This window comes from Mauremys reevesii, linkage group 25, assembly GCF_016161935.1.
Source record: "Mauremys reevesii isolate NIE-2019 linkage group 25, ASM1616193v1, whole genome shotgun sequence".
NCBI classification, from domain to species: domain Eukaryota; kingdom Metazoa; phylum Chordata; order Testudines; family Geoemydidae; genus Mauremys; species Mauremys reevesii.
In genome coordinates, this window is record NC_052647.1 from 1,963,743 (window position 1) to 1,978,051 (window position 14,309).

Consider the following 14,309-nt stretch of genomic DNA (forward strand, 5'->3'; position numbering starts at 1 on the left):
TCTGACCCAGTATGGCTGTTCTTATGTTAAAAATTAAGTGGGGAACTCAGTGAAAATGAGACACTGCATCTAACTCAAAGGTGCTAAACTTGATCATGCCAGTACAAGTGTGATCAGAATCAGGTCCAATATTTTAACCTCTACTGAAAGTCAAAGCTAACGTCACTCATTTCTGGGCTGTTGAACACTCATCAGGCTTGTTTGCCGAGTGCACAACGGAGCAGATTTGTCAGGCACCACCGCTTTGAGACAGCCGTTACTGAATGTAATGAAGCCTGACATTGGTGTGTTTGTTTAGGAGGCCCTATACCTCCTTCTATAGAAATTCCAATCTGTTTGGGATCTAAACAAATAACATTTATGGGTCAGCAAAGATCAGTATGAACAATTTCACTGCGATTATCGCAGCTTACAGACTGAAGATGGAACGTCGTATTTAGATGCGTCTGATGGAGACATGGGGAAGATGCTCCATGCACAGCCTGCATGGAAGTGGTTGTAATAAGCCAGCAGACAGTAGTTTGGGAACTTTACATTTTCCACGGCAACTTTAAACAAAGCTACAGCAGACACAAGCAGAGCCAGCAGAAAGCAACTAATTTGCATGAAATGAACCATACTGCAGGAACTATTGTCTTCAAAATGCTTTTGACTCTGAAAAGAGAGACTGTCTAAATTTCATCAAGGGGGCCCATGTCCATCATCTCTCTGAGATGCCATAGTAAATGCGCTCACCGTGCAAGCAAGCAGAGGTTTTCTTCTACTCACCCTGCAAACTAATGCCAGGATCAAAGAGTTAAGCTGGGCTTTTCTCCTCATGCATCATTGCCTGTAATAACTGTTCTGTGGGTCAATTTCAATGACACATGCGCTTAGTTGGCACAGTAGTAACTGATTAAGATTATGAGCAATCAGAACAAAAAAATGGCCATACTGGGTCAGACCAATGGTCCATCTAGCCCTGTATCCTGTCTTCTGACAGGGGCTAATACCCGGCGCTTCAGAGGGACTGAACAGAACAGGTAATCATCAAGTGATCCATCCCCTGTCGCCCATTCCCAGCTTTTGGCAAACAGAGGCTAGGGACACTTCAGAGCATGGTTTTGCATCCCTGCTCATCCTAATATAATATAATTCATGAATGTATCCAGTTCTTTTTTAAACCCTGTTATAGTCTTGGCCTTCACAACATCCTCTGGCAAGAAGTTCCACAGGTTGACTGCATTGTGTGAAGAAATAATTCCTTTTGTTGCTTTAAACCTGCTGTCCATTAATTTCATTTGGTGACCCCTAGTTCTTGTGTTATGAAAAGGTGTAGCAGAGTGATTCCCGCTCCTACCCTGTGGGGCTTGAAACAGCCCAGGAGAGGGCTGTGACTGGGGCAAGAAGCCTGGGCTGATTTGAGGAAAGTAGGCTCAGCTGGGGCCATGCCCCAATCAGGCCCAGCTGGCCCCTATAAAAGACTGTGAGCCAGCAGCCTAGGCAGTCTTCCTCTGCCTGTAGAGGGAGAAGGGCATGTCTGCAAGGTGTCAAGAAGGGAACCTAGAGTGGAGCAGGGCTGGGGAAAGGCCCTGGGAGCTCCAGCCTAGGAAAACCTGAGGCTGAAGCCTGGTAAGGCCCATCAGGTATTGGGTTGCAGGGGGCAGCCCATGGGTAGGCAGAGGCAGCAGGTCTGAACCCCCTTTGCCTATGATGAGTGGCTTACACTGCAGTCTGCCCCAGTGAGCGGGGGGCTAGATGGGGACTGGCAGTAGCCAAATACTGAGGTGAAGTGGGAATAGTGGGTGGGGGTTCCCCTGGGAGGGGGAGACTCTAAGGCTGTGAGGGGTTACTGCCAGGGGGCATCACCCCTGGTAAAAGGGGCACTGGGGTCCTGGGAGGGCCACAGGTAAGGTGGATCACTGGCCTGCAGAGGGCACTCCGGAGCTGGAATGAGCTAATTCCCAGAAGTCACCAGCAGGAGGTGCTGTGGTGGTGAGTCCAGGGGCTTACAGAAGGATTAAATAACACTTCCTTATTTACTTTCTTCACATCAGTCATGATTTTATAGATCTCTATCATATCCCCCCTGAGTCATCTCTTTTCCAAGCTGAAAAGTCCCAGTCTTATTACTTTCCTTATATGGAAGTCGTTCCATACCCCTAATCATTTTTGTTGCCCTTTTTTGTACCATTTCCAATGTATCTCTTGAGATGGGGCGAATCCAGCTGCATACAGTATTCAAGATATGGATGTACTATGGATTTATATAGAGGCAATATGATATTAATTCTGTTAATGTTGCATTTGATTAGTCACTATACAGTGCCTAGCACAACAGATCCTTGTCCATGACTAAGGCTCCTGGGCACTATGCTAAGACAAATAAATAGTAACAATGATGATGCAGAATAGACCCAAGCTCTCCCTCCTGTACCTGGGCTGGCTCTGCAGAGTTAAGAGGATCAAAATGCAACAACTTCTCCCCATTCTCATTTTTGTCACAGCTCTGATTCCAATACACACACACACAGCAGGCCAGCTAAGGCAAGGGCATTTTTAGACAGTCATGTTTCAGAGCAAAAGCACGTCATAGTACTGAAGTGACATCTTCCAGAGCCCCAGCATGTGCTGGGCAGCTTAGTCTAAGCAGGGCAGCCCATAGCTCGTGAGGATGCAGCCCTCCCTACTTGACCACGCTCCCAGCATACATAGGGTTGCCAAACATCAGGTTTTTTACCGGAACACCCGGTCAAAAAAGGACCCTGGCAGCTACAGTCAGCACCACCAACCAGGCTGTTAAAAGTCCAGTCGGCAGTGCTGCAGGTCTAAAGCAGGCTAGTCTCTACATGTCCTGGCCCTGTGCTATGCCCCAGAAGTGACCAGCAGGTCTCGCTTCTAGGCAGGGGGGCCATGGGGCTCTGTGCATTGCCCCCACCCCAAGTACCAGCTCCACACTCCCATTGGTTGGGAACCATGGCCAATGGAGCTGGTGGGGCACTGCCTGCATGCAGTGAGTCCTCGGCACCAGCCTAAGAGCTGGACCTTCTGCTGGCTACTTCCCGGGGACAGCCTGTCTTAGCCCTGCTGTGCCACTGACTGGGAGCCACCCGAGGTAAACCTGTGCCTCAACCCCAGCCCTGAGAACTGCCCACAAACCCAGAGCCCCATCCTGCACCCCAACCTCCTCATCCCTGGCCCCACACCAGAGCCTGCACTGCCAGCTGGAGCCCTCGTGCTCTCTGCACCCCAACCCTTTGCCTCAAGATGCAGCCCCCTCCCGCATACTGAATCCCTTGCCCCCAGCCTGGAGCCCCCTCACATGCCCTAAACTCATCATTTCTGGCCCCACCCTGGAGCCTGCACCCCCAGTTAAAGCCCTCACCCTCTCCTGCACCCCAACCCCCTGCCATAGCTCAGTGAAAGTGAGTGAGGGTGGGAAAGAGCGAGACACCAAGGGAGGGGGAATGTAGTGATTGGGGGGCAGGGTCTCAGGGAAAGGGCAGGGCTAGGGTGATTCGTTTCGTGAGATTAGAAAATTGGCAACCCTAAGCATATACAGCTCCCCAGCCCTCAAACTGCAGTCCCAGCGTGCACTGCTTCCCCCTCAGCTGCAGTCCCAGCATACACTGCTCCATCTTGAGCCATGTTCCCAGCATGCCCTGCCCCCATTCAGGGTGCAGTCCCATCATGCACTGCTCTCCCATGCAGGCTGCATTGACTTCCCCCCACCACCGTCCCAGCATGCACCATGCCCCTTAGCCACACTCCCACCATGCCCTGCACCAGTCCAACCCAACCGGGAGCTGCCGCTAACTAAGCCCAGCGCAGGATGATCAGTCACCTCCCTCACAGCCCGCCCCTCCCTGCACTGCCCGGCTAGCCCCGCCCCTTCAACTGGGAGGGGTGACTTAAGCAGCCTCGTTATGGTGCCCGAAACGGGGGGGTGGAGGGGTAGAGCCTCGCTGTGGTCTCACCGCGGCGGGGGGAGGGGTTTCACAGTGGCTGCTCCGGAGCCGAAGGAGCCGCCGCACTGAGGCCACGCGCTGGTCCGCGCAAAGCCTGGTGGGTAACGGCTGGCGCGCGATTCCTCTCAGCACGGCCGGGAGCTTCCTCCCTTTCCTGAGGGGCCCCCGGCCGGGTCGCTGGGGGGAGGGGCGGGGGCTCTGCGCGCCGCTCTCCCGCGCTAGGTGTGGCTGGCTGGGGGGGGGGCGCCCCGCGTGCCGCGTAGGGGGGGCCTGGGCTCGGGCCCTGCTGCGGGCCCCGGGCTGACACTGGCTGCCGTGTCCGGCTGCCCCGCCTGGCCCCGGCTGTGCGGGCGCTGCGAGCCTGCGCGGGGCCGGGGATCGTGTTGCCCGGCGCCCCGGCTCGCGGTGTGGCGGGAGCGGCCCGTGCCACTGGGGATGCCGGAGAGCCCAGGTCCTTGGCTGCCCGCGCCTCAGCCTCGCTCTGCGCCGCCCCCCAGGCTGTGGTCCGTGCCCCCCGCAGTGTCCTGTGGCTGATGGATGCCCCCCATAGTGCCCCGGGGGCAGGTGGGGTAGGACACACCAGTGCCCTTGCGGGGGTGCCCTAGGCCAGACCAACCAGTTTGTCAAAGGCACCTCGGACATTTTGGTGCTGGTCAGATCTGCAGCTCACACTTTAGAGAGGGATACGCAGCTGACACACGCGACCCATGTGTGCCAGTTTTATTAGGCATCTCCTTTTTGGCTTTTTTTAAAAAGCAGCAACCATCTAACTCTCTGACCCCTTTTTTTTCCGCCTTCATACAGATCATGAGCCACAAGGTAGGTGTAAAAGTGTTGACCTGTCAGGCAGGTGGAGTGGCTCAGGATGGAGCACTAAAGTGTGTATGAGAAGAGATAACTGAGCTGCCAAAATACATGGCTTAATTTTTCTTGGGAACTGGTTCTTTTAACCCTTTTAAATGTATTGGGCAAAGAGGATGTTTCAGACAAAAATCTTTGGATTTTAGCATCTTGGAGGAAACCTTTCTCTGTGGAGCAGAAGAATATGAGGTTCCCGGTGCCCTACATTATATGTGGGCCACCAAGAATAAGCTTGTGTCCTGAGCATACATAGCATAGATATAAAGTCTACTGGTTGCTGTCATGCAGTTGATCTTTGACCCTTAGTAGCTGTGATGTATAAATTGAAATAACTTTCAAGTTATTTCCAGTGCCTGGAAGTTGAAGCTAGAAAAATTCAGAATGAAAATAAGGTTTATTTTTAACAGTAATTTTTCCAATGGTTAATTACCCTCACTAACTGTTGTGGTAGATTCTCCATCAAATTTTTGAAATCAAGATTGGATGCCTTTCTAAAGGATCTGCACTAGGTCAAATGGGAATTAAGTCAGGGCAGTCCTATGCCTTGTGTTATGCAGGTCAGCCTAAATCAGTAGTTTTCAACTTTTTTCATTTGTGGACTCTTAAAAAATTTCGAATGGAGGTGCAGGAGCCCTTTGGAAATCCTAGATATAGTCTGTGGACCCCCATGGGTCTGCGGATCACAGATTGAAACCTCCTAGATGATCATAATTGTCTCTTCTGGCCTTAGCAATCTGTGAATCTCCTCATTTTTGGTCTATAGGGTAGATATTTTAAGGAGGAGAGTGACACTCAGAGACTGGCTCAAAGGGTCCTCCAGCGAAACTTAAGTCAGCGTTCTTTCAGCATCAGTAAAATGGATTTAGAAGACAACTATGGTAAGTATTTCTTTGCTGGCTTGTAACATTCATGCAGGGGCCTGGACTAGATGACCTCTGGAGGTCCCTTCCAGTCCTATCATTCTGATTCTATTCATGGTTCCTGCAGATACAGTGAGAGACAGCTTAGATCTTTGAAAGTATTAAAGTATCTTAAACTTGGTTAAAGGCGGGAGTGGCTTCTAGGGAAGTAACTTTCCCCTCTAGGCATTAAGTTTGGTGGATATATGCATCTGTGTATTAGAGCAGCGGTTCACTGCACCTGATTTTGGGTCCCAGAATGAAAGAATTTGTGGTCTTCTTGCAGTTCAAAACCACACAAACTTTAGAGGCAATAAAGAATGATGTGGGTCAATATCACAGCAAGAAACCATACCTAGGTTTTGCAAGGTGGGTGTGAGACTGCTTGGGTAATATGTAGTTGCTGGGTGGGTGACTGGGTGTACTGAGACAAACTCTTCTAGGCAGCATATTGGGTGCAGACACGCAACACCATGCCCCAACCTTTGTGAGCCAGGAAGGCTGGAGTGGTGGCGTAACTCAGCTGTGTGTGGTTCATTTTATTTATTTAGCATATGCAATCTGGCTAAGCCACAGCGTTCTTATCAGTAATGTTCAAGGCATGAAGGCCTCCAGGAAGTTGTCATTTTACAGTCCTCCACTGTGTTTGTGGGTTCCCACACTGACCTAGTGGACTATGTCCGCCAGCTGCAGCATGTCAGTGGTCTGGAGAAATGGCCGATCCAATTAGCAGATTTGCTGTGTGGGGTACAAACTGGTTACAAAACTACAGTCATGTCTGGTGCAGACAGGGCCTAAATCAGTTTCCTGGGGATCATCCCAGTAAAGTGACTTCTTATTAAGGCCCTATCCATGCCACAATTCATAATTTACTTTATTACCAGTGGCTGGCTCCAAAATGTGTTTGGCTGCAGACACAACATGGTTAATATCCTGTTAGTGCTAGGGCTGTCAAACGATTAAATAGGTTAATCACACGATTAAACAGTAAGAGAATACTATTTATTTAAATATTTGTGGATGTTTTCTACATTTTCAAATACATTGGTTTCAATTACAACACAGAATACGAAGTGTACAGTGCTCACTTATATTTTTTTTTATTACAAGTGTTTGTACTGTAAAAAAAAAGATAGTATTTTTCAATTCATGTAATATAAATAATATAGTGCAATCTCTTTATCATGAAAGTTGAACTTACAAATGTAGAATTATGTACCAAAGAAATTGCATCCTAAAACAAAACAATGTAAAACTTTAGAGCCTACACGTACAGTCAGTCTAACTTCTTGTTCAGCCAATTGCTAAGATAAACAAGTTTGTTTACATTTGCAGGAGATAATGCTGCCCACTTCTTGTTTACAGTGTCACCTGGAATGAGAACAGGTGTTCACATGGCACTATTGTAGCCAGCGTTGCAAGATACTTACGTGCTACACTTACGTACTTACATATGCGCTAAAGCAGGGATAGGCAACCTATGGTAGGTGTACCGAAGGTGGCACGTGAGCTGATTTTCAGTGGCAGTCACACTGCCTGGGTCTTGGCCACTGGTCTGGGAGGCTCTGCATTTTAATTTAATTTTAAATGAAGCTTCTTAAGCATTTTAAAAACATTATTTACTTTACATACAACAATAGTTTAGTTATATATTATAGACTTACAGAAAGAGACCTTCTAAAAACATTAAAATGTATTACTGGCACGCAAAACCTTAAATTAGAGTGAATAAATGAAGATTCGGCACACCACTTCTGAAAGGTTGCTGACCCCTGCGCTAAAGATTCATATGTCCCTTCAACCACCATTCCAGAGGACATGTGTCCATGCTGACGACAAGTTCTGCTCAATGACGATCCAAGGCAGTGTGGCCCAATGCATGTTACTTTCATAATCTAAGTCAGATGCCACCAGCAGAAGGTTGAATTTCTTTTTTGGTGGTTTGGGTTCTGTAGTTTACACATTGGAGTATTGTTCTTTTAAGACTTCTGAAAACATGCTCCACACCTCATCCCTCTCAGATTTTCGAAGGTACTTCAGATTCTTAAATCTTGAGTCCAGTGCTGTAGCTATCTTTAGAAAACTCACATTTGTACATTCTTTGCGTTTTGTCAAATCTGCAGTTAAAAATTGTCCTTAAAATGAACAACGTGTTGGGTCATCATCCGAGACTGCTAGAACATGAAATATATGGCAAAATGTGGGTAAACAGATGGAAACCTACAATTCTCCCCCAAGTAATTCAGTCTCAAATTATTTAATGTGTTATTTTTTTTAAACAAGTGTCATCAGCATGGAAGCATGACCTCTGGAATGCGGCTGAAGCATGAAGGGGCATATGAATGTTTAGCATATCTGGCATGTAAATACCTTGCGATGCTGGCTACAAATGTGCCATACAAACTCCTTTTCTGAGGCGTTTCAGGTGACATTGTAAATGAGAAGCGGGCAGCAGTATCTCCCATAAATATAAACAAACGTTCTTTCTCTTAGCGATTGGCTGAACAAGAAGTAGGACTCAGTGGACATGTGGACTCTAGTTTTACATTGTTTTGTTTTTGAGTGTAGCTTTGTAACACACATCTAAATTTGTAAGTTGCATTTTCACAATAAAGAGATTGTACTACACTACTTGTATGAGGTGAATTGAAAAATACTATTATTTTTACAGTGCAAATAGAGTGAGCACTGTATCTTTTGTATTCTGTGTCGTAATTGAAATCAATATATTTGAAAATGTAGAAAACATCCAATAATATTTTATACTTCAATTGGTATACTATTGTGTAACAGTGCAATGATTAAAACTGTGATTAATTTTTTTATTGTGATTTTATTTAATCGCATGAGTTAATTGTGATTAATATACAGCCCTAGTTAGTACCATGGTCGGGTAAGGGAGCTGCCCTCTTCAGAGGCCTAGCCTGGCATATGGTGCTGGTTTGATGCATTGGGGATGACTCCCCCTCCCCCCCCACACAGAGTAATTAATGGATACACAGGCTTGGTGCTCTGGAACCACTGAATGAAGTTCAGGGCTTGTCTATACTACCTTTTAAGTTGATATAATTTATGTCAATCACGGATGTGAAAAAGCCACCCCCCGGAGCAACGCACCACCTGAGCTGTCCACACCAGCCCTAAGTCAGTGGGGGACACTCTCCTGCTGTCGTAGCTTCCGTCTCTTGCTGAGGCAGAGTAATTATGCTGATGGGAGAGTGCTCTCCGGTCAGCATAGTGCGTTTTCACCAGACTCACTAGAGCAGCGCAGTAGTGTAGACTAGCCCTCGGACAGGACCCTCTTGTAGTATGACCACCCCTCGGCGCGCACACTCACTAGGACAAACCGCCTGGGCTTCAGCTCCTCCTGGGTCTGACCTCTGAGCATTCAGCATCCCTGTTTCACACCATAAGCTGCCTGCAGCGAGTCCACCTGAATAGAACACCTGGGGAAACCTTGCATGCCCCCTTAAGGGGCCATGCACTCCCGACGGTGTAAAACAGAAGGGTTTATTAGTCATCTGAAACAACATAGAGCAGAATCTTGTTGGTACAGAAAGCAGGAAGTTAAAGCAAAGTCCATCTTGAGGAGACCCAGAGCCCTGGGTTCTCCCTACTGCATCCCAAACCAGGAGACTGACCAGCTTTCAGCAGCTCACTCTCAGTCACACCCAGTTGCCCCTCCTCCATCCTGTATGATGTTACCCAGGCAAACTGGTCACCTGGCCTCCACCTCTTTGTTCTCTAATTCCTCCGACTGGCTCTTGCGGAGAATGGGCCTCAGGATACAGACTGTCCAACCATTGGCTGGGCCCAGGTAGCTAGATGGCACTTGTACCTTCCCTCTTGGGGTATCTGCAAAGCTCTCACACCCTTATCCCACCGCCTAGATACTTGTGCAACACATAGGGAAAACTGAGGCACACAGTATTCATACAAACATTGACAATTCCCACTTTGTCAGAAGTAGCCATTTGTCCTAATGACCTGTGTCAGTCTTTCTCAGTGGCCTGTCCCTCTGGTCTCTCTGACACTGTTTAGAAAGGCTGCAAGCTGGTCCCTGGTATCAAAAAAAATTGAAAAACACTGATTTATGTAATCAGTCTGGCCAGTCCCCTTACTTCCAGCTCTCTAGAGAACATCCCACAGTCTGTTGTCCCTTGTTCCTTTGTGTGCATGCCCTCTGTACACTGATACAAATGTGGGTAAGTAGCATGGAAGGTGTGAGGGGAGACACGTGTAATGGCAGGAAAGCTGCTGCACGAACACAAACTGAATCCTGAAGAAGAGATCTGTGTATGCTTGAAAGCTTGTGTCTCTCACTATTGGAAGTTGGTCCTCACCTACCTTGTCCCTTCTATGTAACTTTTAAGTGATTAAGGTGACTCATGCCTCTCTGAGTCCTAGTGTGGACTAGGAGGGAACATTTTCAAATAGTGCCTGTGACTTAGGCCCTCACTATATTCAGTGGGTGTTGGGCTCTTAAGCACCTGCCAACCTCTGCACTTTATAGGGCCAAGTGCTCTGTAGTGCAAATTGCAGCCTTAACTCCAGCCATGTTTGTTTTAGTTTGATTTGTTTCTTACTCCAGCAGAGATGGCCTTTGAGCATTGAAAGTAAATGCAAAAGGATTTACTTCAGAATGCCATGCTTCTGCTGACCCTTAGCATGTCACTGCTATACAGCTAGCTAATTTGGTAGCTTCAAGGGTTTTTATAGTAATGTATTTCCAGCTCACTGTTCTGCATAAGTGTACTCATGGATATATACTGGCCACTCTGCACTACTGACTACACTTTCCTCATTTTTAATTTAATATTCCACTCACAAAAAGTCCAAAGTGAATTTGGTTGGGTGTACACAATGAGTGCCACTGTAGCAATTTTAAATTTTTGTCTAGGCTATTAAAAATTAATGGCTTAACCCCATTAGAGGAAAGCTCCAGTACCTAGTATGTTTCCACGCTTGTTAATTGTGTTGATGATGTTCTTAGATCTTGTTTGGCAGAATGTTTTCTTGTCTTTTATTCATTCTCCTCCAGTTGATGCTTTGGATCCAGAGAAGTTAATACAATGTCCATATGATCGCTATCATCAAATCCGAGCCTGTCGGTTTCCCTATCATCTTATAAAGTGCAGGAAGGTAGGACAGGATGTTAAGGTCTCTAATGCACTTGGGAAATCATATTTTTGTAAAGCTAATGCATGGTGAGCTCAGTATGCTTTGTTGCCTTTTGCTAGAAGGATGCATTCACTTGCTATTAGACTGGAAGAAGCCATCTTTATTTCATATTTATATCTGTCATCCATTTACCACTTAGTAAAAGCATCCAGTTCATATTTAGTAATGCACTTCAGATCAGTGCATTTGCCCCAAAGAAAGGTGATATAGGTTCTTCAGAATACCTAGGTTAGTGATGGGATTCTATTCTCTTCCAGCAGTTCACTTGTGGGACCTGGGTATTTGCTTCCCACTTCAGGGCATGGAGCAAATGCAGCCAGTGTTATATGGATGCCTTCTGGCTGGCCAAAGCAAAAATGATCTGATGTTGCAGCTAATTCTTTAGCAGCTGCACTGCTCTGATTGCAAAGTAAACCATCTTTTTTTTTTTATATTGCTAATAACTCAGTTCAATGTACATCGGTCTGAAACTTTTTCTCTCTTTTCAGTCTTCTATTCTGGGCTAGAATGCTATATATTTAACAGGAGAAGCTGCTCCTTTCTTTTGTCCTCTCAGTCAGTAGCTTATTTTAACCTCTCCAGTGCTAGTGTATATTAGTTGTATTGATATAAGCACACTTATACAGATATAACTGCATCCACATGTTAAGATGATGTACTGTATAACTGTATTGGTTAGGAATCACACCCCTAGCCAGCATAGCTATAGTAATATAAAAACTGTGCAGAGCAAGCCTGAGCAGTGTGTGTTCTTCCTCTTTGTTGTCTTGCTCTTTTCTAAGGGTAGAGGCTCTTCATTCAGTGGGGGATAGTAGCGCTCTTCTGTGTCCACACTCGTTTACCTCTACTGGCAGAACGCCCCCAATATAGATGTGGCCTCAGCTGGAACATTGAGTAACTTCCCTCCTGTTTCAGGAGAGTTAAATTTACTGCAAAGACTTAAGCTCTAGTGCAGGCAGGAACTTGTTCTCTAGTCTGTTGCTTACTTAATTTAAAAATAAAGTGGCTGAATTTTTTAGGGTTTCAAGGCACTTACTCCCGATGTAGGCTTATTAGGGCAATTTCATCTGTGCATCGAACCATGCCAGTGATGACACTGCAGCGGTTTCACTGTGTTTGATCTGGGGCTGATCTTCAATCAGATAAATTCAGGGTGGTGTTTAAATGTAAAAATGAACAACCATAGCCTCTATCATAAACGATGCATATGCTTCGCTGTTTCTACACTGCATTTGTGCTCAGGACCTGAGCTAAGTTTTGTCTTTCCTTGTTTAAATGTTTTCAACCTATTTCAGGATGCAGATTGCACAAACCCTTCACTAGTGACTAGAAAATACAAGGGCTAGGATGAATTCAGTGAGATAGCACGTACTTTTTCTGTTTCTCTAGAACCACCCTGATATTGCAGAGCAGCTAGCCACATGCCCCTTTAATGCCCGCCATCAGGTTCCCAGAGCTGAGATCAGACATCATATATCAAGCTGTGATGACAAAAGCTGCATTGAGCAAGACATTGGTGAGAAAAACTCCTTTACAGACAGGGGCGGCTCTAGAAAGTAGGCTGCCCCAAGCAGCGCGTGCGCTGCGCCGCCCTTCCCGGTCCCGCGGGTCCCCTCTTCCCGCGGCTCAGGTTGAGCTCCTGCCGCATCGCCTGCGGCAGGTCCACCGGAGCCTGGACCCGCCGCAGTCATGCATGACTGCGGCAGGTCCACCGGAGCCAAATGCCGCCCCGGGAGGCCGCCCACGCGCCTGCTTGGCGCTGGGGTCTAGAGCCCCTGTTTACAGAGCCAAAGTCACTTCTGGAACTCTTGGGCTAACAGCGTTGTAACTTAATTTTTGCTGTTAAAGATTGTTACTCTGTTATTCCATAAGCAATCCTTTACCTGTAGTGCTATGTGATACAGAAGCAACAGGAGCCCTGGGAGACTTGAGTTTCATTCATTCTGTGTCCATGCAAATTCTCCTAAGCATCTGAGAGGCAACTGGCTTGCATTACATGTGTTATCTGCCAGAGATTTTAGCGTTAAAATGGGAACTGTACATTGTGCCCTAAACTGTGTGTGCTGAAATGAGATCTAGCTGGTAATCTGGACCGCTTAGAGCGGAAAGATAGTGGCCATGAGAGAGGTGGGTCTCCAATGCAGATCTGACCTGATAGTGACCAAAAATCTTCATAGCCTGTCTAGTGGCATATGTGAAATAAATTGGTCTCAGTCCAGTTCTTAATGGACAAGTGTCTAGATCATAACAATCCTCACTTCTGTGACTGGGCCAGGAAGGCTGAGTAACTTTCCCAATTGAAGGTGGGTTCTTCCAGTTCAGAGTGGAGCAAGTTGGGGAGGGGACTATGGGGAAGCTTTCCTACCACTGCCCATGCTGTCGGCTCTGATGAGGAGTTCACTGTCCAGGTCTGTCACCCCAGCACCTAAATCACTTGGTTATGTGGGTCGTGTTCCAATGTCTCCCCCCACTGATGTCTATGTGGCTGTCACTACACTGGAAAACGTACCTGTTCTCTGGCAAAAGTAGAGTTGTACTGAAGCTAGCAATGATGTGCATGTTCATGTAGACAAGGCTTGGAGCATGACAGTAGTGGAAAAAATCCTGAGCAGATTTTTGTGACATGACAATAGAAACACACCTGAACCCTCTCCCAATGCGTATGTTGGAGCAGCTGCACCATTGCTGAAAAATGTGTGCAGAATTGTTTAGCTTTAGAAGAGGCTTAAAACAGGGATTGGCAAATGAGGGGCTGCAACCACCCTGCCAGATCATTTGATTTGGCCTGCCAACATTCTGTGTTGTAGCAAACTCTCAGAGCTGGGCAATGTATAGCCTCTTAAGGTATGGCCCACCAAAGGGGTCTCATGGATTTTGTGTCCCTTTGCTACCTTCAAGGTGCCCATCCCTGGCCTAAAGAGTTTTTTGCTGCTAAGACTAGGGGAGTACTGATCAGCTTCCAGCGTATGCTGCTCCTCTCCAAAGCCTAGAGCTGTTCTGCAGCTAGGTCAAAAAATGATTAATGTCCCTAAAATAGGATTGTATTTTATCCAAAAAGATTTTCTCACTAAGAATTTTCTTTGCTTTAAGTGAGTCAGTCGAATAACTGCCACAGAGAGATGAACACTGTCAGCATGTGGCAGCCGTCCCCATGTGACGAAGACTGGGATAAAGGTGAGGAGGTTGATGACACAAGGTGGCTGTCAGCCCCTGCTATTCCCTTCTTCTTGCCCCCAAAGAAGTTACATGGACTAAGAGAGAGGTCCCATAGATCCCTCTGCACAGATCATGTGTTGGGACACCCAGTTATACTGTCCCTGAACAAATTAAGTTCTCCTGCTTCACAGGATCTACGACACGCCTGCTATTCTCTACAAAACATCTGTTGTTTTCCATATAGTCTGTTGCACCATCTGTGCTT

General features: G+C 46.9%; 1 protein-coding gene across 3 annotated transcripts in view; it reads left to right on the plus strand.

Annotated features, from left to right (window-relative positions):
- The first annotated feature begins 4,739 nt into the window (after nt 1-4,739).
- The window catches only part of LOC120391313 (gametocyte-specific factor 1-like), a 29,812-nt gene continuing 20,242 nt past the window's right edge, over nt 4,740-14,309 (plus strand). For all 3 annotated transcript variants that reach the window (XR_005591260.1, XM_039514844.1, XM_039514845.1), the window contains exons 1-5: nt 4,740-4,766; nt 5,572-5,686; nt 10,749-10,849; nt 12,278-12,404; nt 13,979-14,062. Coding sequence is in view for 2 of the 3 variants with exons in the window: in XM_039514844.1 (XP_039370778.1) it covers nt 4,755-4,766; nt 5,572-5,686; nt 10,749-10,849; nt 12,278-12,404; nt 13,979-14,062 (439 nt within the window). In the remaining variant the exon portion in view is untranslated. The remainder of the gene's footprint in view (nt 4,767-5,571; nt 5,687-10,748; nt 10,850-12,277; nt 12,405-13,978; nt 14,063-14,309) is intronic.